Source organism: Oreochromis niloticus, linkage group LG8 (assembly GCF_001858045.2).
Source record: "Oreochromis niloticus isolate F11D_XX linkage group LG8, O_niloticus_UMD_NMBU, whole genome shotgun sequence".
NCBI classification, from domain to species: domain Eukaryota; kingdom Metazoa; phylum Chordata; class Actinopteri; order Cichliformes; family Cichlidae; genus Oreochromis; species Oreochromis niloticus.
This window is the reverse complement of record NC_031973.2, coordinates 21,137,434-21,159,452: the sequence shown is the minus strand read 5'-3', so window position 1 is coordinate 21,159,452 and position 22,019 is coordinate 21,137,434. Positions and strand designations below refer to the sequence as shown.

General features: G+C 40.9%; 1 protein-coding gene across 1 annotated transcript; it reads right to left on the bottom strand.

The window, feature by feature from the left end:
* Positions 1-883: 883 nt before the first annotated feature.
* On the bottom strand, positions 884-21,925 carry si:dkey-121b10.7 (heparan sulfate glucosamine 3-O-sulfotransferase 6). Its single transcript, XM_003438559.5, has 2 exons — positions 21,085-21,925; positions 884-2,468 (listed from the first exon to the last, which is right to left on the bottom strand). The coding sequence occupies exons 1-2, from the start codon at positions 21,555-21,557 to the stop codon at positions 1,826-1,828; spliced, it is 1,116 nt and encodes a 371-aa protein (XP_003438607.1). The 5' UTR covers positions 21,558-21,925; the 3' UTR covers positions 884-1,825.
* Positions 21,926-22,019: the final 94 nt, after the last annotated feature.

The window sequence follows — 22,019 nt, the reverse complement described above, 5'->3', positions numbered from 1 at the left end:
TGTTTGATTGGCAACAGCTCTATTTCTAAGTAATAATAATGACGTTAATGATCTCAAACAAACTGCCAATGCAGTAAAAGCATACCTGGAAAGAAAAACACTATCATGGATTGGCCTCACCAGAGCTTGAACGTCAGCATTACTGTATCAATGTGGGATCATCTTGATGGAGAACAAAACAAAAGGCCGCCGACATCCAAAGAAAAGCTTCAAATGTCCTTCAAGAAGCCCGGAGAACTATTCCTAAAGACTAGGTTAAGAAATGAAAAGAAATATTGCCTAAGAGAGATCAAACTGTGTAGAAGAATAAAGGTGATCATACCAAGTACTGACTTTCAATCAGTTGTACAAACTGTTTTTGCCTTGTATACTCTATTTTTGTTTGGATAGGCACAACAGAATGGATAGATGTCTGGCTGGATACTAAATTCCCATTTATGCACTCATATATTTCAATAAAAAGCTGCACCTATTTCCCTGGTGTAGCTCAAGACTGTTTGCATAGTACTTTACAGTAGCTGTGGAAGTGGAACGGAGGCTAGCTGTGGTGTGAGATCATGACTGCTAAAGCGCCAATCTCATTTTAAAGCTACTTATTATTTCAGGATGAAATATTAAACAAATAGTCTTTACAATTTCATATCATGTAAAGGAATGGGGTCATTCCTACTTCATCTCTTGCAATAACACAACACCGATTAATTACGCGTTCTTTTCTAGTCATCACGAGTCTCGTACATCTTTTCCAGGAACCAGCAAATCATCTGCCCCGCAGATGTATGTTGTAGTCTTGGCAGCAGCAAACTCGGCCTGTCTGGAATAAATACAAAGAGTTTGATCTGAATACTTCTCAGAAATAAATTGCAAAAAATGACCCAAATGCTTGTTTCAGAACAAAATATTTAGTCAGAATTTCAAATACAAAAGTTTCAGAGAAAACATCTCAACAACACTGTGCCACCTTATAAATTAGACTTTTAGAAATACACAATTACATGTAAGTACTGTACCATGTGACAGGGTAAGTGTTAATCAAACAAAGTGGAAAAACAGTCACCGGTTTACTGGCTGTAAATGTTCCTCTCCAGTCTTTAACAATGCACTCATTGCATTACTGACATAAATAACTGCAAATTTACAGCATGTAGTTGACCATGGCTGGTTTCCCTCTCTTACCTTTTTTCATCAGAACCAGCTATTTATCATCTTTGCTACATCTTGTATTTAAAAACATGAAATGATAGTCCATAAAACAAACTTTAGACTTTTTGTATGTGTATATAACCAGAGTTGAACTGTTATTTCTGTTGATTTAGTGTAACTATTTCCGAATGATCAACTTGTGTCTCAACCCATTTGCATTTATTATGATTGCACCATTGCGTACCATGGCTTTGTTCACCCGGCAAATCTCTTTTTCTTTTTGGTTTAACATTGTGAACGTCTCCCATCGTCAGTGTTTTGGATAGCAATGGCAGCTTAACTTGGGGTGTCAAGAGCTTGAAATCCTGATTTAAGTAAATAGGCATTATGCTTTAGTTTGCCTTCTGCTTGTCTGTATGAGCACAAAACAAGCCATTTGCACAAGACTTTGTCGAAAATGCTTGCTAAAGTGCTTCAAAGGATTGAAGTTTTTCTAAACTTTGTTAGCATGGTTGTTATAAAGCCAGGTGAAGGCTCCTTTGTGCGTTGGCATTCAGGTATCATACCTTAAGAAATGAAAAACAAAAGGCAAGTTATGCAGAGTAGAACCTTTGGCAACAAACAATAGAACACACAATATCCCTGCCCGTGTTTAACTGTTGGTGAATAAAACTGGCAGTTTCTAAGAGCTTTGGTGAGTTGCCATTTGGTCCCAGCCAAAGTCGTGGCCAGTCATTTGGTAAAATTTAAGATTAAACGGTCTGTAGAAGTCTCTGAGCCTGAGCAGGACCTCAGAGGGTATCTGTGGATGGGGCCTCCCCTTTGACTTCCCCAGGCAGCGAGGCCTGCTGCTCCCCTCGGGCTTCTTTAGGCAGGGGAAACCTTTGGTCTGGTTGAAGTAGAAGTGCTTATCTGTGACCACGCGCTTGAGCCCTAGGAAGTCCTGGACCCGGCCCATTTCACCCGCCGGGTCTGTTACAAGGCGTTCGCCGCTGACAAACAGGAAGCGCGACAGTGGAAAGTAGCGCAGCCAGTTCTCTAGGTGCTTGGCATAGATGCCGATGCGTACGGCGCTCCAAGATGTGTCGATGAGGCCTGTGGTGGCGTTACGAAAGACCAGGTTCTGAAAGGACGGAAGCCCGGGAGATTTGGACAGAGTCTGCGTGTAATCGGAAACAGCGCGCGTCACAGGGTCCCGAACCACCACGATAAGCCTGGTGTGGCGGCTCATGGAGAAGACGCGCCGAGGAGCTTCTTTGGTGATGAAGTAGCTCGGGGTTTTCTCCATGGTTATCTGGCCTTCCAGAGTACGAGGCATCAGATTCCTGGATGAAAGAGGGGAAGAGAGAAAAAGCCATTAAACATTGTCGAAAAGCCCCCCCAAAAAACCCCACTACACTGTAGGAAATGCCAGCATGTGCGCCGTATTACTGAGAACTCACATATTAAGAGTACATATTAGAAAAATGATACATTCCCTTAATATTTCCAGTACATTCCTTTGATGATGCCTCACTTGCCTTCGAGGCTTTTCGATTTCGCTTTGTAATTAGAGGGATAAATCCGTGATTAGAGAGAGATAAACATGGCATTAGCTGCTGGCACTGATGGAGTGACCATGTGAGTTTAGTCTGGGCGGGAGCTACTGAACGGCTACTGTAGGAAAACCGCGAGGCTATGCTAACCTCAGAAAAGTAATTTCCTCATCTCATCCGCGGCCTCCTTCTAAACAAGCTCATAACCGCTGCTCTTGCTCCTGTGTTCCTCGATGATGGGAGAATGTCCGGCTGGCCTGAAGTAATAGCCACAGTGCTGTAATACCACTAGCATTTCTTGCAGCACTGCTCTCACTGACATCTGGAAATCAAAACTATAGCAGCTAACTGTTACCTAGCTAACTTTCATTATCTCGTACTGCTTGCTTTGAATTGCAAACACACTTCCAGCTGTCGGTCGACTAAAACAGCTGCACGTTAACCACAAAAGCTTTCAGCAATCACGAGGCAATTCCTCCAGAAATTTAGTTTAGATTACTACTTGAGTAAAATGTTATTTTTGCAGTTTGGCCATCTTTGCTAATCAAAAACACTGCAGTCACTCGTCAAGCGGGCATTTTTCAACAGCAGACACTTTGACCTGTCACATTAGGAAACCACAGGTGTTACTAATTACTGACGGCGCTCTGTCGTGGCTTTTCTCAGCAAGCCGAGACAGGACAGCAGAAAGAGCACCGCGCCGGTACCAGGGCCCCGAAACTGAAGCTGCTAAATGGAATTCAACTGTCTTTAATTTTTTATTATTTACATGTGTGCCTTTTCTGCAACGGCTAAATGTTTTTTCCAGAAAATGGGCTATTGCTGACATCCGGGAATTTGGGAACACTCTTAGAAAGAACATGGTCAGATAGTCAAGTTATTTGGTAGAACACACACTTGAGGGTTTAGATAATCTACAAAAGCTCCAATATGACTCTGCTGTTGGTTTTATGCATATTTAGGCTTTATAGTCAAAGCCAGTCAAAATATGTAATTTGAAATATTATTTCAAAGTAATTTGCACCGCTGTGAAATTTTAAACGTCAGCTCGCAGTTTAACCCGAGGGTAGAAATGGCATGCGTTTGTTTTTTCTCTGATAAATGGAATGAAATGCAATGTGATGAAGAAGTTCCTGTCAAGAGGCAACAAAATTAAAGTCACAGTAACTTTGCACCGCGCCCACTCTTTAACATTGAAGTACATTATGAAGTATGCTTCAGTTTCTCTGTTTTGCTCCCCATATTTCACTCCGCTCCTCTTTGCTCTCTATTTCCATTATCCCTGCTCGAGTGGACTGACCTCCTGCTCGCCATTGCTGCCACATCTTTATGACGTGACAGTTTTTTTTAAAGAAGGATGCTTCAGCAGAACAAAAACTTATGATTAGACTTACTTTGTGACTTTTTTCGGCGGCGTCTAGGCACGGCAACACACTGTCCTAATGCACAGTGTCACGCTGATTTTTAGTTGTAATTTAGGCACAGTTAGCAATCACACAACATGTGTTTGCCAGTACAGCTGAACCATGCCAGAGCCCACCTCTTCAAGCAGGCAGTGGCACAGAAAGCTCAACCTCGCCTCAACGCAGTGAAAGAAAGTCGACTTTGCAAATGTAGATTGTGTAGAACGAAGTACGAATGAAAAAGTAACCTTAACCCCAGGCCAGTCGTCTGATGAGGCTTGGGGCATTGGTGAAATAACCTTTAGTATATCCTCTAACTTTGATGTCTAGTATTTGTCTTTGCAGGAAGCTTAAAGTAACATTTTAACCCTCCATCACCAAGTAGCTCATATTTGATGCATTAATTTTTGACTTTTAAAAAATCTAAATCAACTGCATAGCACAATAGATTGAAAATAAAATATGTCGCAAATATGATACAAATTAAAACTAAATTAACTGGAAATTAATATTTGATTTATTTTTGTTTTAAGTTTTTTAGAAGGTTCAATAAACACTCCATTTAAAAAAAAAAATGTAACATTTATGGCAATAATTTAATGGTTCAGGATTTACAGGGTTAAGACTGACATGATATGGCCATCTTGTGACCTAAAATAAAATAATTTGTGTTGGTGCAAATGGCTTTTTGGTTCATTACCTTTGCACCAATATGCTTAACAGACTGATGTTATGCAAGTCTTTCACAAATTGCTGAGAGTTGGATTTAGACAGATTGCTTGTATTTTATCGATCAATCCATGCTATCAAACTCAAGCAAAGTAATAACTTACAAAAATAAGATCCAAACGATAAACTGGGATTGTTATTTAATTTATGGACTATTTGGGCTGTGGTGGTGTAACTGCATTTCTACATTTCAATTATACTACTGCAGCAGTTATACTTGCGGACTGCATACAGCCCAAAGGTATCCTATAATAGGGCTCACCATGTCTTCTGGTCCAATCCTGTTATTGCTTTTGGCTCTCTGCTTGTTATTATCAGTACTTGAGGTATTCTAGGCACACTTTGGCTTTAAAAAAAAAAGGGCTGCCCTCTTCCTCTTGATCTTTACCCCTACTTAGATGACTCAGACTGAGAGGACATACCTCAAAAAGTTCAACAAACCCTGACCGAAGCCTGCGTTTGACTGAGAGTCTCCATAACCTGCCAGAACAGATTGTATATAAATCGGGGGGAAATGGGAGGGAAAGGAAAACCTATTTGTCTCGTGTCGTTTACTTCATTCAAATGCTACCGTAACACCAAAATGGAATCTAATAACCTCCGTTGTGAAAAATATTCTGCCAATTTTCCCTCTCCTAAAAAAACAACAAAATGCACTGGTTTGCAAAGGAGATTCAAATCGCAAGCAGGAGTTTGTGTTATAGAAATCCAAGTGGAGAAGAATGCCAGTGTTGCAACTGTGAAAGATCCCTCAGCTAATTTCCATGCTTCCCCCCTTCCCTCCTCAGCAGGCATGTGGTGGCGGTTGGGTCGGAGTCTTCGTGGTTGGTCTGCAAGTGAGGGGCTTACTGGGGCTCTGGTGTGTGGTGATGGAGACTCCATTTCTCTCTCTCTCTCTCCCTCTTTCTCTGATCCAACACACACACTCGGCTCCAACTCCGGCATGTCCCCTGGCATGAAACTCTGAGGGTAACACCAAATACACAACTTATGGCATTCATAAGAAATGTCTGACTTGGATTATGGGGGCTGAGGCAAAACAAAATTGTGAAATGTACAACAAATACCTAAAGGAAAAAAAAAACGATGCTGTTCCCATGAGTCCTCTCTCCATTAGGGCGTAGTGTAAGCTACAACCTATAGCTCAGACGTTTCTAAGCATGTCGGTCGTGAGTTTATTTCTGGTGACCACATGATATAAGTGGCAATATAGTTTTTATGGATCTGAGTCCCAGAAAAAAAGAAGCTGAAGACCTCGTTTGTATCCCAGGAAAGTTTAAGAGCTCTGCCTTTCAGAGGAAACTGCACTCTCGCATAAAGTTTGGGAAAAAGTTGTTGAAGCTTGGTTAAGAAGATGTATGACTTCATGCTGAGAGAGCACTACAGATGTGATGTTTGCTTTGAGAGTGTTGATGGGGAAGTATTGAGAAGCTCAGAGTGTTTTTGTAGAATACATGTATGTGAATGAGAGGGAGACAGGTGTAACAGTGACGATCCAAGGAGTACAAGTAATGACGGGGGATCATTTTAAATACTGGACTCAACCACACAAAGCAATGGACAGAGCAAAAAGTAGGTGATTTGTGACAGAAGGATAGCAGCAGGAGCGACAGGGAAGGTTTACAACATGGTAGTGCGATAGTTTGAGAGAAAGACAGAAGTTAAAGAAGACCAGGATGGGCAAGATTAGAAATAATTACTTCTGGAGGAGGAGGAGGAGGGATGGTGGATATACTGGGCAAAGGATGCTGAATATGGAGCTGCAAAGCAGGAGGAAAAGAAGAAGAACTCTGTAGTGAAAGAGGACATGCAGAGGGTTGGTGTGACAGAGGATGAGACGGACGCAGATGACCCATAAAGGGAGCAGCCGAAAGAAGTAGAAGAAGAAGATGCTAGTCTGGTAAATTTACTTCTCCTTATCCATCCTTGCCTACCTGTGTCACCCACTTTTTCCAATATGATTCCCAAAATCCCAACGGAAAAACATGTGCGATCAATTCAGTGAGTATTTCCAGCTGAGAAAAAGGAACAGTCGCATCCTTTAATTATCATATTTTCTGGCCCATTAATATTACTGTCATAGGAATCAGCCTGACACTGGAAAAAGTGATATTAACACCATCGATACCCCCTCCCCCCCTTTTTTAATTGTATTTTTCTGAGCTTCCAGCATGTTTGAGCTATTTCGTGAGCGTGCTGCAGCACTAAATGGATGTTTAATTTCAGTCAGGCTAATGAAAGCCACAGTAACCTGTTTGAGACACAGAGGGGCTTCTATTGACGTCGTGTTTACATTTTCAGGCCACACAATGATGGAACACAGGGTGGGGGGAGGAAAATGGCTGCCGGTAAGGGTGGATTACAGCCGAGAGGAGGTAGAAGAAGAAGAAGAAGAAGATCAGCGACTGTCCATCCATCCATCCATCCTCATCCGCTTTATCCGAGATCGGGTCGCGGGGGCAGCAGCCTAAGCAGAGAAGCCCAGACCTCCCTCTCCCCAGCCACCTCCTCCAGCTCATCCGGGGGAACACCAAGGCGTTCCCAGGCCAGCCGAGAGATATAATCTCTCCAGCGCGTCCTGGGTCTGCCCCGGGGCCTCCTCCCGGTGGGACATGCCCGGAACACCTCACCCAGGAGGCGCCCAGGAGGCATCCTTGTCAGATGCCCGAACCACCTCAACTGGCTCCTTTCGATGTGGAGGAGCAGCGGCTCTACTCTGAGCCCCTCCCAGATGGCCGAACTTCTCACCCTATCTCTAAGGGAGAGGCCAGCCACCCTTCGGAGGAAGCTCATTTCTGCCGCTTGTATCCGCGATCTCGTTCTTTCGGTCACTACCCACAGCTCGTGGCCATAGGTGAGGGTAGGGACGTAGATCGACCGGTAAATTGAGAGCTTCGCTTTTACACTCAGCTCCCTCTTCACCACGACGGACCGGTGCAGCGTCCGCATCACTGCAGCCGCAGCACCAATCCGTCTGTCGATCTCCGGCTCCCTTCTCCCATCACTCGCGAACAAGACCCCGAGATACTTAAACTCCTCCACTTGGGGCAGGAACTCATCCCCGACCGATCAGCGACTGTGAGTCTAAAAAAACAAAAGGCGAGAGCCACAGATGGAGAGAAGAAAAGCAGCAGCGAGAAAGCACAAAACAGGGGCATCTCATCTAATCTCCCATTATCTCATGAAGATGAGAAAAAAAGCAAAATGTTTGTTCTTTTTATCTGATCACAACTGGTGTGTGTGTGAAATGGTGCCAGAGAGAGTTTAGGGCGACCTAGCAACCTGATGTTTGTTTTCATCACACCTCTCCCATCAGCATCTGGAGCAGGAATGCGGTTTGGTCCGAAAGTATGCTGATGTGCGTTTATCTGTGCATACAAATGCATCCAGGCACACACACTCTCTCTTTCTCACACACACACACACACATTTAGCTTGTGGTCTGTGTGGGTGGGCTGAGGTTTATTAGAGACTGTTTAAATGGCTGCAAACTTGTGGGCTTCTATTTATCAACAGAAAATGAGGACACATTAGTTTAGTAGTTTGTGCTGTCCTCAAAGGCAAGAGAAAAGCAGGGGCTACTTGACAAACAAGATTATCTGAAAAAATATTTTTCAGCCACCCCGATTAATCGGAAAAAAATGAATAATTTCTGCAAGAACACCAGAGAGAATTTGCCTTTAATACAGAACGGAAAACCAAATAGAAAACAAGCCAAACCTGACTCTGCAAAATCCAGATGAGAAGCACACTTAGTTGACTTTCTGCTATACGACAGCAGCTATATATCAAAGCTAGATAATACTGACATATCTGCGAGATTAGTTGCTTTGCTTGCCACTGATGTTCGGATTTTTCTTTACGCAATGCTAAGTCGCTTAATCGAATGGAGAAAAAGAAGCAGTAAACCGAGCTCAGCAGGGTCACTGTGTCTGTTTTTGACTGAACATTTGATCTGACTGTAGAGGCGTCTTACTCATTTCACACACCAAGCTCAGTCGGCCTGTCACAAGATGTACTACTCCATCTGTGGCAGTATGTTTTCTGTAGCTCTAGTGGAGGTTTCTAAAAGTTTTTAAATGTCTCAGTGCAACCTCCACCCCCCGAGGGTTGGATTTTGATGAATGGAGGATAAGGTTTTTCTACAGTTTGATCATTACGGAATATAAGGCGGGACTTCTCGTAGCTAACGCTACAGAGTTTGATCTTCTTTTATAAAAGCAAAAGGAAAATATCCCATGTACCAATTGATATATCTATTTTCTTTCTATTACCACAACACAGCTTTGGCGCAGCAAAGATTATGCACATTCCTACCACTTTTTGCAACCTGAACGCCATATTTGTTTTTAAAAAAGCGGTTTGGTAAGGTAAGGTACTGTGAATGCCTATTATCGCTTTTCCAGTGGTAAGCACATTCCCCGGCCATTTCCATTTCTGTTTGTGCACAACCCATCTTGCTCTGTCTGCCTTCTCCTTACACACACATATATAAACACAGCGCACACATGTGCACACAGTAACCATCTGAACATGCCCTCCACAGGATGGACCCACATCTGGGAGCAATGAAGTTCTTAGTTTGTGTGCGCGTGTTGGATGTGTGTGCGCATGGCGGAGATGAGGGAAGTGTTTCTGGTTTAGGAAGTTTCCCTCTGGTCCCAGGGTTCGGAGCTCTGAAAGCTGTGATCCATACAGGCTCTGGCGGGCCTGAGGCCAGATCCCCGGACCCTCTTAATCCCCACCAGCCTGCGCTGCACGGAAATGGACTCTTCCACCCCGAAGGTCAGGGGCAGATGGTTGCGTTTCACGGAGCGAGACCACCGGGGATCACGGAGATCATGTAATGCAACATGTCATCACGAGCAGACTTCTCTCTCGTTTCCTTGCGTTTCCTTTCTCTATCTCCCCCATTTTTTCTCGCCTCACCTCCTTTCTTCCACTCCTGATCCTCCCCTTTTTTTTAGCGACTTCAAAGCTTCCCCTTGGCCTCTACTGTATCCTTCAAAGTGAGAATGTTATGAATGCATTTGACATGTGTGAAGGGATTTTAAAACACACTGACATCCTCAAACCACTACAGAGGGACGTCTGAAGACGGATACAGTTAGCCTGCGTGTGTTCAAAGATCTGTAAAAGCTGCTGCGTGGAGGGAGAGGGTTGTCATTACTGTCGGCAAATACAGGGCTGAGAAGTTTCTGTGGGCTGATTAGAAGTCAGCAGGGACTGTAAGCAACTCAATAAAAGGGGAGCTAAAGTAGTGCTTCACTTTGTGTCTGTTGGAGTCGGGCCATTGCGTTAGTTGGATGATGTTTTTGGCCGCTGATCTTTATTTAAATGTACCCAATGCCTTGTATAAATACAAAAAATCTTGCACATCTTCTCCTTTACATAGGTATTTAAATTTCTTCATCTTTGGCTGCCAAAAATAGATTTCATCAATAATAATAATAACAAAAGGAAACTGTATGTGGGATTCTTGTGTGTCTAAATGCAATTTTTTTTTAATTTAAAGAACGACACCCTAAAGGGTTTACGTTCATTAAAAATGTAAGACCTTTAAAATATTCCAGACAGTGATATTTAAATTTATATTACATTTTGTTAATACTTCCCAGCAGTATGTAAGAATTCCTAGCATTAAAAATTAATTGACGGGCTGACTATGATCAGACGATGAGCTTCCAAGTTAAAATAGCTTAAAAAAGCTTTAGTATGCAGTATTGGTAAGAAGTGGTCAAAAAGCACTTACAAACCAATGCAAAACTAGCTAAAGTTACCGTCTCTGTTAGGACCTATAAGAATTTACGCCTGCTTACTGGACGCGCATTCAGTGTTTTTAATGCTTCTTGGACATCTGTGCTATGTTATAGGTTGGCACAAGAGTCTTACACAATATCTGTGTGACATAAATCCAGATCATGTTACGCTCCCTTCAGTTGTGTACGTGTGTGTTTTTGTGTGTGTGTGGCAGACTATTACACGCTCTGGAGGTTGCTGTCTGGCTGACGCACCAGGGTGGCGATGAGTATTTTTACCGAGGAGGTTTGCATCACTGGGGTAGGTCGGTAGGAAAGAGCTGAAGAATGCGTCTAGCTGAGGGGAAAAATAGAGGCGTAACAGTTAATAGACACATCTCAAGGCCCGAGAGCGGTGAGTGAGCGAGCGAGCGAGGAGCGGTCAGAGTTTCCCCTGAAAAAAGATCAGAGCAGATAATGAAAGAGGAAGCTCGGCGTGGTTTTGTTGTCAAACGTATGTGTGAATTTCAATAAAACCACTAAGCTGTAGCATTCGGTGGAAACCGACTACACTGAATAAATGTGTTTTATATTGAACTTCTGGCTTTTTATAACACATTATATTTTTTGCGGAGTAGCTTAACATTTTGGAAAATACTACACTCGTAAATGTGTAGACAGAATGAAGATCAGGAAGAAAGGACGTGATGATAAGATCTTTCTGATAACAGAACAGCCCGTAATGACAGAAAGCACTAAAGTACGGAAACTCTCATGAGTGTCTGGGCGTGTGAGTCTACTTTTTTGTGCCCATACAAGTGAGTTTAAATAACTGTGTGTGTGTTTGCACGTGCATGTCACTTCCCCTGATTGCTCCCACCCTGCTTGACTTATCAAATGGGAAAATCTACTGTTGTGCTCCTGCCGGGGCCCACAGTGGCCCACTTGTGGGGCTTTATCTCCGAGCAGCTAGCCAGGGGGCCTTTAAGGGGCCCCGCCCTGCCTTTCCCCATCTCCCGAACGCAGGATGAATACGGCCAGATAGAGTGGGTGGAGAAAGCGAGGGACTCTTCCACTTCCTGCCTTCTCGAATGTAACCCCGGTGATGTCACAATGTCACGATCTCACCGACATCACAGGACGCTGCGGTTATATAATTAGGCTGGCAGTAAGATGTCAACACTTGGGAATGCATGTGAGCATGAGAGAAGTTTCTCTGGAACTTTTTTTTTTTTAATGGAATAAGCAAATACTCAATGAACTCCCCTAACGCCACTCATATGTGAATGTTTGCTACTTTAACAAAGAATATCCAGAGGAAGAGGACACAAATACACGACTCAAGAGCAAGAGCGAACCAAATTGTGTAGAAACATGAGAAAAAAAGAAAAGACGAACGCTACAAGAGGGAAAAAAAGAAACTGCTGGAAAATTTGAGTGTAATGAGAACCAGATGAGCGAGCAAGTGGGAGGCGGGAACAGGTGTGGTACATTAAACACAGGTGATACTAATGCAACTGAGGGTGGGGCAGAAAAATCACAATAGAGGGAAGTCAAAGATAGAAAGTAGAAATCACTAATGTATAAAAAAAAATAAAACAAAACAACAACCAAAAAAAGCAGACTTTGGTGTTATTATTATGTTATTACTATGTTACCTATACTATGTATATATATATATTCATATTATTATTATTTTTCTTGACTGATGTGCACTGTTTGGCCTATTGACTGAATGACAATAATTCAATCAAACAGTGCACGTCTACAGTTCATGAATGAGCCTGTTTCGGACATAATAATGAATATGAGCATTTCTAGTCACTATGTTCACTATAAAATTAATGAAAACATTTGATATAAATATATTAAAACCATACGGCAAAATGTATATCATTTTACAGCTTGACAAATCTATAATAACAGTAATTATAATTTTATACCACAAATATGACCCATTATAGCAAACAGATAAATTGCTGTTTATTGCCTTTTGACTTGCTGTTAGTTTGCCCTTCGGTCCAGTTAGTCCAGTTAAATATTAAACATGTGCAAAGAGGTACATGCGGTAATGTTTACCCTTCCCTTTGACCGTGCACTAGCACCAGGGAACACACGCTTCCACTAATTAAACAGCTCCTCTAAATGAGTACATACACATGTGGGACAAACACACCTCGGCAACGCTATAATTGACTCAATATGGACTTTTGCTTGCCTGGCAACTCCCCAGGTCCCGACCAATAAGAACACTCGATACTGTACGATCGTGGAAACCCACTTCCGAGCAGTTGCAGCCTTCATCCCTGTGGTTTCTCAGCTCATTGTTAGCACTGTCTTAAGCTGAAAAACGGAAATCACTGCTGGCAGAGACTGGGCTTTTACAACTGGAAAACATCCTTGCAGCGGTCTGCCATTAGTAGCATCTATCAGGCTCTTAGCAAGCTTTGGCTACATTTGTCCAGACATCAAACATTCAGGACACAGAAGGCTTTTGGATGTACATGAAGCAGAAGCTGGTGTTGGTTTCCAGATTTCCACCCATCACCGTGTCTTGTTTGATGTTTTGCTTGTCCTCAAATTCAGCTCTAGCTCTCTCTGCCAGAGTTTCAGGCATAATTAACCTAATTTCCTCTCAAAACCCACACAGGCATCACTAACAATCAACCAGTTATTCTAAGTTGGTTAGTTCCAGCGTTGGGGAGTTTTCTAGGAAGGTTTTGTAGCAGACAAAGAAAGGTGTGTTTCTCTGTGGGATTCTCAGAGTGGCTGCAGGTTCTCACGACCCACCCACCCCCAAGCCCGTCAGGCAGTCAGACATTAAACAGAGATGGACACCAATGAGAGGTCAGCAGCCACACACAAACACACACACAGTCAATAATTACCTGACTCTCCAGAGAGAGCATTTGTGGCAAATTTGGTGTGGATTTGTGGATTAACATTAACTATGAATGAAAAGCAGGAAACATCGTATAGGAAGCAGAATTAAAAGGAGATTTAAATTCCTGAGCTTTTATAGATTGTGGAGCTGACTAAAAATGATCCCCAGAAGATGGCAAATATATAAAACAATATATTTTAAATATTTTTCTGTTGTTTTTAGAACAAGCATTTAGAACATTTATAATTCAAACTGTTTTAGTAACTATTACTAAATATTAGAGTTGTTAAACATAAATGTATAAAATAAAAAATAATTTAAAAAAAATAAAATAATTAAAATAAAATAAATACAAAAAATCTATAATTGAAAATATATAAAATTAAAAATATAATAAAAAATATATAAACATTAGAGTAAGTTGTAGACATAATTCACCAGTTTGTGGTTAGAAAAAGTACCACATTTTTGACATAATGTCAATTGAAAAAAATTAAGAATTTATTAATCACGGTTAAATTAATATTAATGTTGCATAATTAACATGGGCGATGTACTGGAGTTAAAAATATTCATTTATAAGGGATATAAAACGGTACTTATATCCCAGAACTGTACACAACTTCAAATTTGCTTACCATAGTTCCTCAAATATGAGTAAATATGGCCAAGAGCTACAGATCAAAATGAGCCTGTGACTCACTCTGGTATATTTAAAGTAATGTCCATCAATGTAAATTAGGGTTGTTAAAAAAAAGTAGACAGTTAACACAGGAGTTTCTGATAATGGCCAGAGGTGTGGTCGACATGATCAAATAAAGGTCTCAAATAAGCAATAATAAGCTGTTTGTCTTGTATGTTTACCCTCCTTTTGTTCATGCAGAGTTCATCAACGTTCACATTAGATTAGCAAAGCTGTGACACCATAAGTGCAGTGGGTAGCTGCTGGCCTATGAGTGAGTGGAGCATATAAGTATAATAGGTGCTTAGTTAAGTGAAATAAAAGCCTTTTAACAGTAAAAGCCTACATCTAATTTATAAGTATATATATATATGTATATATATGTATTCATATACAGAATATGAAGAGTGTTACCATTATTATATAGTTATTGACTCATTAGTTTTGTTTCTCTCCTCACACCTCTTTCATTTCCTCTTTTTCATTTATGAGTAAGCTACGTCTGCAGATCTTGCACTATTTTTAACCCCTCCCATCTTTCCTCATGCCGGCTCATTTAATATAAAAAGACTAATAACAGTGTAAAGGGGGGAAAAATAAAGCAAGAGGTTTGGTGGAAATGAAGGCAAATGATGTGATGAAAAGAAGGTGAAGGAGGTAGAAATAGGATTATTATTTTGTTGTCTGTGGCAGCTCATCAGTCATCCTGATCTCGCAGGTCTCCTGCAGCCTCGTCTGCAGATTTCAATGAGTTTGCGACTGAAGAACAAGAGCGACGCCCCTCTTCTTTGAGTCTTACTAAAAATGCACATACTCAGCACAGCAGTTTGGAATTAAAATCCCAGACAGAAGAATTAAAAACCAGTTTGGGTGATGAACAACACAAACTTTCTCTTTCTGTAACTGTGATTGAAATGTGGTAAGTTCCATACTTTCCCCAGTGATCCTTTCATTGTTCATCTCTCACCAGTCATCTGTTTCTATTAAATTTGACTGGATGAAAATGGCGTGCTGGCGGGGGGAAAGGTCGAACCGTGACGAGCTGTCAAAAAACTGATGACAGGGCTACATCAGGCCTTTTTTTTGACCAAGTAAAAATCCATACCTCCTCCAGAACAAGTCTAGTTTGATTGAGTCACATTTAATTACAGCACTTAAGCTTTTCCAGCTGAATTTCATACTTGTTCTGAAAATAACATCTCTCTATATATAGGTAATTCATCTCATGTGTGTCAGTTCTGACAGACATGTCGGATGATGCTACTAATGTTAATGGTTTGAACGCACTTGTGTATTCTTATAGTGATACAGCTTCAAACGTCCAAAGCACTGAACCCTGTCTTCCAAGGAAAGCTGCCTTTCTTTCTTTGCATTTCCTATTTTTCTGAATTCTTTATTGAAAGTGCCTTTTTCCCTCCCAGTCCTCTTTTAGTCTAAAAAACACTCCGTAACATGTAGCTTCCAAGAATGTGAGTACTGAGAAATTCAACCAGAGAATCCCATGTGATTGGTAGAGTGCCCTAACAGGAAATACAACCTGGACATTACTGTCTAGGCGGCGCATCTAACCCTCAGCTGAATTATACAACACGCTCCTTTGGTTTTACGACGAGAAAACGAAATGAGTCGATAACGAAAAAGAAAGAAAAGTAGTGACTGTGAGGAGGCATAAAGAGAACGAGGCTCTAAAAGGAGTGAGAGCGTGTCCGGTGGCTTTACATTACACAGTTTGAGTGACCTGAACAAGCCAATAAATCCACTCCATCAACACTCAGACTGTGGGGCATAAATGTCAGCCGCGGATGGGAGTACGAGCTTCTTGTCAACAAGATGGAATATTCAGAAGTTAATTCATTTCTGCTGCAACAGCGTGATAAAGGCAGAGAGGAGGAAATCGATAGGAAGAACGTATTTTAGGTGATCAATATGGGGAAATGACATTTATATCTGCGAGATATTTATAGCGTCAAGAAATGGTGGGGAGAAGAAGAAGAAGAAGAAGAAGAAAGTGGATGGAGATCAGGTATACAGCTGAAGCAGTGTGAATGAATCCAAGCTCACACACATGCTCACACTCACTCATTGCACACCATGGCTGTCTGAACCCTCATTCCCCACCACAAAGCCACAGAATCGTTTCCAGTAGATGGTAAAGCCAAGGCTTTTCCACATATAAGCATTTTTTCTGAAACAATTTGCCAAATGCTTCCTTTAAGGATGTCCATGTGTTTTACTTGGTTACCAGCTGAAGACAGGGCCATGGCTCTCTGAGCTCAAAGACACTTTGAAATGAAGAGCTCTGTCAGAGAATACTAAGTGATACTTTCCAGCACAATTTCAGATGATTTTGTTGGCTTCATATGCTACGGTTCTGTTTCAAATTGATATATCTGAATCACTAGGTACTTAGGCTGTAATTACACTTAATTAATCATATTTTTTTATTACAAAAATAGATTAGATTTGGAATTATGGAAAAGGAAGAAAAGCAGGAAAATCGAAGGAAGGAGGGAAAAAGAAGATATTAGTAGAGTGCGACAAATTTGGCATTTTTGAGACAGATAAATTACATATATTTGGCAATTTAAGTATCTGATATTCTGATATATCTGTGAATATTTCTTTTGAAACATCAAACATAAAAAGATTTTCCCAAAGTTGTTTAGGGCGTTCTAAACACAATGGCCAACAAGGAATTTGAAAAGTGCCCTCTGGTGGACAAACTATACAATGTCAACGCTCAAAACATGGCTGAAGGGTGTTTCTCTCGTCTTTTCTTTACTTATTAAAATGTAATTTATCGGCTGTTATAAAACCAGTTGGCAAATTAGCAAATAGCTAATAATGGCTGATGAGATAAGCTCCAGATACTACAGTAAATTTACTTTTTATACAGACCATAATATAGGCTCACTTTTTCAACCATTAGCAAAAACCTTTAGACGCGTTAGTCATTCCATCTGTTTATCCAATAATTTTTGATATTGTTTATCTTTTCAGTTATTTACTTATTTCTAGTACCAATAAACTTGTATCAAATGTTATGTATCATTTTTTTCTTGCATTTTATCATTTTAACTATTTTTTTTTTTTTTTACCTGGATATAATAGTTACAATAATTTATCCATTAGTTATCTAGCCTTTTTGCTACTTAGCTAACCTGTATCCAATTTTGCATGATGTTGAGTAAATAAATTAAAAATATTTTTTAACCTAATATTAATTTTACTAATATTACTTATAGCTACTTAGCTTAGCATTACCAATCATCCTTTATTCAGAGGCATTAATCCCACAAAGTTCTGATGCATTATGTAGCATCTATTATATGTGATTCTACTTATTTATTATTTCCACAATGTGTTTAAATCACAATTTTTATAGCCTCTTTTTCTCCCACCCACCTCCCCAATACTTGAGTAACTCTATGGTATAACATGTACTGCCTCCAGTTGTAAGTAATGTATGATCTAAGCCTTGTTTGGAGTCACTGGACTACTTCCACATCCTTTGATCATCTATCTGTCTCATATAAAATAACAAAAAGTAGATACAAAAGTCAGTGCTTGTCTGTAAGTCAGAGGACTACATAGCCCTTGGGCACAATAAGTGTCCCCTGTTGCACTCAGGTGTAGGATGACTGCAATTCTCATCAAGGATCAGTGCTACGTGGCGAGGCGGTGGCTGGGTGGGAGGGGTGTTGACTAATGCTCGATAAGGCCTTGTTTAACTGCAGCTAGGAGCCTAATTCATCTCAGCCCCTTCATACGTCCCTGAGCTGTCCACGTTAATGCCTGACCTGTCATTACACCGGTCCAATTCGCGCAGTGTTGACAAGAGCTGTCAGCGGATTAGGATGGAGCAAAAACACACATTTCATTATATCTTCAAAGGAGAAAAGAAAAGAGAGACAAAAAAACAGAGACGTTTTACATCACATCTGTGTTAATAAGAACAGGGGTAAGGTCACTTTCCTATCAACAGAAAGTATAAAGAACACGTAAAGGTCACTGATCTCTCCACATTTAATCCTGTTAGGTCTTGCTTTGTCATCACTGACACCGGCAAATGGCCTACAAATCGTGACATTTACATTTTCTTTTCTTTTCTTTTTTTTTTTTACATCTCTTACGCAGCAATGTGCATTTAAAAATAGCTTCTTAGCAAACAGACCACAGCCAGTAATACTAAAGAAAGAAGATTTTTTTAAAAGACAGTCAGCAAACACAGCATAGATGTAACGGCAGCACTAATCCACCTGATTAGTCTAGTTTTGCACCTCACTTAGCTCATGGCTTTGGTAACATCTGAGAGGGAAAAGACATTAAAAAACAAACAAAAAAAGGTTTCACCTTCACCTTTAAATCAAAATGCAAGCTTGAGGTTTTCATCAGGGTTACTTTGTATCTTTTTCACTTTGGCAATTAATTAACTGATTTAAAATAAATAGAAAAATCTGAAATGAAATCTGCATTTAATTATAATTTAGAGGTTACGGAGAATGGGTGGATAAAACAATTAATTTCAAAGCCCAACTTTTGGATTCCAGGAAAAATAAGACGATGAACTAATTGATTACTAAGTAACTATACTACATATTAAATAAAAATAACATAAACAGTGTTCCACTGTTAATGAGCTAAAAATTCCAGTTTGTTTCTTTAACAGTTAATTTAGCATTTTTTGTATTACCCATCTATTGCTGATTCTATTCACAGTGATCCCCTGTTTGTGTTTGTGATTCTCAGACATACTTATCAAATATAGAAATAGAATGGCCATTTCAGTACTCAGTCAGCTCTCTCTTTATCTGTTCTCCGTTCATAATCTAGATTTGTAAGATAAGATCACAGCTGCTATTTAAATTTACAGATACCACCTTTTGCCACCTAACCATTAAACAGGCTGTATTTATTTTTGGGTGTATGTGAGTCTGCTGGACCAGCACCTGACAAAAAGACACACCTGTTGGCACGGAGAGCAAATCTGTTAAGATAAAACTGCAATAAAAACACAGCTCACTCACTCCTAGATTTTTAATGCACTCTGCCAATAAAAGTGTCACTTACTCTGGTGTGCGCTGGAATTTTTATTGTCTAATTAAAGGTTTTATGGGATTGAACTAGTCCATTTCTGTGCTGTGCTGTAATTGTACCAAAGTTCAGCATCACTGATGGTAAACTTATCTTCAGATCTTAAACTGAAACTGCCTCGATAAGCATTTCTCACATAAAAACATCTCGCATCTTTCATCTTTCTCTTTGTTATCATGCATGCACCGTGCATTTAGCAGGAAATCCCCAGCCTCTTCCGCTTCTCGTGCATGCATACTTTGATCTCTGATGTCACTCAGCAGTTATACACCCTTCCAGCGAACAGCTGATTACCTGTCGTGTATTGACAACATCTTTCTCTCTTGTTTTTTCACCCTTCATTTTTTTTCCTGCCACCCCTCCACATTCACCTCTACCCTTTCCACATCTCTTCATCAAACTGTCATTTACTCTGCCGATCCTCTGTAATGGCTCTCATCTTTCCTCCTCCGCACACTAACTCACACTTTTTCTGTCTTCTGCAAATTTGAGGTGATCTGTAACTTCCATCTATGTTGTTAAAAGACAGTAAAAAAGATCAATGTTAACATTTTTCTCGGGAGCGTGCTATCATTAAAAAAAAACCTGCTTCAGTGGTTCAGTAGAAAGAGTAACTTGTACCGAAAGAAATATGTCCTTTAAAATCTGGGCCACCATCAGATCAACGACACCACCAGCATCCACAATAACCCGCCCTCTCTCTGTGTGATCAGAGGCTGATAGTGACGAAGGCTCTCAGGGGACCAGCATGGACACTTAGCGAGGCGGTGTGTCAGCTCAATAAACAGCAATTTATTGGCAGGGGACTGAATACGCTGCCATCCTTGCAAGCTATCAGCAAAGCATCTTATTGGTGCTGAGAGATATTAATGAAGAGAGAAAAGGTGAGGAAAGGGGTTAGAAGAGCTCAGCTCTCCTCTTTCACTACAGCCTGGACTAAAAGAGACTTTATTTGCACTAATAAGGAGGGAGTGTGTTGAATTTGTTGTGTTATTGTTACATCATGTACCAGGCAGTCCTATTTCAATATTTACTGCCACAAGGAAGAGACACAAATACACATTTTCAGTATGTGAGTCCCCTTGGGATATATCACTTTTATTTCAAATGTGGCCTCAGCCTGGAGAGACATATATATATATATATATATATATATATATATATATATATATATATATATATATATGTATAGAGAGAGAGAGAGAGAGAGAATTTAAAATCCTCCCACTGAAGCAGTTATTGATGTTTATTTCTTTGCTGATTGAAGGCAAAACAGATTCCAAAGGAACAAAATGAGCTCAGCTTTTTTCCCCTTCTTCTTCTTTTGATTTAACATCTGCCTAATCAGGCGTCTGCCACATCAGACTGCTCTGACAAGCTGCATTAAAACCGCAGCTACTGAAGATAAAAGCCATATCTGGTTCAAGTTTCCATGACAGAGCAATCCAATATAATCCGGAGGGGAGCACAGATAGTACAGGCCCCAGAGGGGCTCGATTTTTAATTCCCCCACATGACCTGTTGTGAATACACCACTCCCGTATTTAAATGTCTTTTATGAAGCTGAATATTTCATAAAATACATGTTTGCGTTTTTAAAATGCGAAAATGTGTCCGTGAACCAACATTATTAAGGAAGCATAAATTGTGTATTCACATTTACGTAAAGAAAGAGAAAGACTGTTTTTAAACTGATATTCCGGAAGTTTGAAGTCACCACAAACAGAAAGACTTCTTGATTCTTTTAAGGTCAGTATCGGTTTGCCCATTTTTCTGTTTGAGGACTGCTGGAAGGAAACTCGTGATTTTTATTAAAGATTTCACAAGTCCTTCAATAAAAAAAATAAAAACGCAAACAAAGTAAACACGCCTTTACCTGTACCATTCCAGTCCCTTCTCGTAGAAGCGATCGAAGAAGTGCGGCTCAGCGCCCACGGCTCGCACGTCTGGATGGATGCGCAAAAACTCCAGGAGGGCCCGAGTGCCACCTTTCTTCACCCCGATGATGATGGCCTGAGGGAATTTTTTGCTGCCAAAATTATTGGCTATAGAAATATTGTTGGACGGGGGATCGCTGTTCGTCAAGTCCGACAGCTGTTCCCGGACAAACGAGACCGGAGAGGCGTTATACGCGCCGAGCTGCTCCGTTTCTTGTCCATCTTTAAAGATAATTTTGGTTTGGAGATTACTTCGCTGGTCATACACGGGTCTGGGCAGGGATTCGCAGTAACCGTTGAGGCAGTAAAAGAGGTAAATGAAGAGAATAATCATGGTAAAGAAGACAGGCAGCTTGGAGTGCACCTTCAGGTGTCCAAAGTTGAACGCAGCTCTCCATTTACTACATCCCATGGGTCGCAATCCTGAGCACGGGGACACGACGCAGGAAACATGCCATATCAGGGGTGCTGGATACTAAAGTCAGTCAAAGTGACAGCAGCTTAAAAAGCGCCTGTTTTGTGCCACAATTCCAAGTGGCGCAAAACTTGTCCACCGCGCATCCAAAAGCTCCACATGTTCCTTATTATCCCTCTCACCCCCCGTGACTGTCCCTGAATCCTGCAGTCATCAAAACAAAACAAACAAACAAAACAAAGTTTCTTTAACAACTGGAGCAAAAATCCACAAAATAAAAATGCAGATTCAGCAGGCTGAAAAAAATCAGCCGCACAGCTCTCCGTGTCTTCTGTGCGCCCCTGCGGCTCCCTGGCAGCGGCTGTGTAGGAAACCCTCAGCGATCCTTTCCGTGTGACTGCCAAATCCACGCCCTGTTTATCAAGCGCACGCCCCCTTCCAATCCTCAGCTCGTGCCAC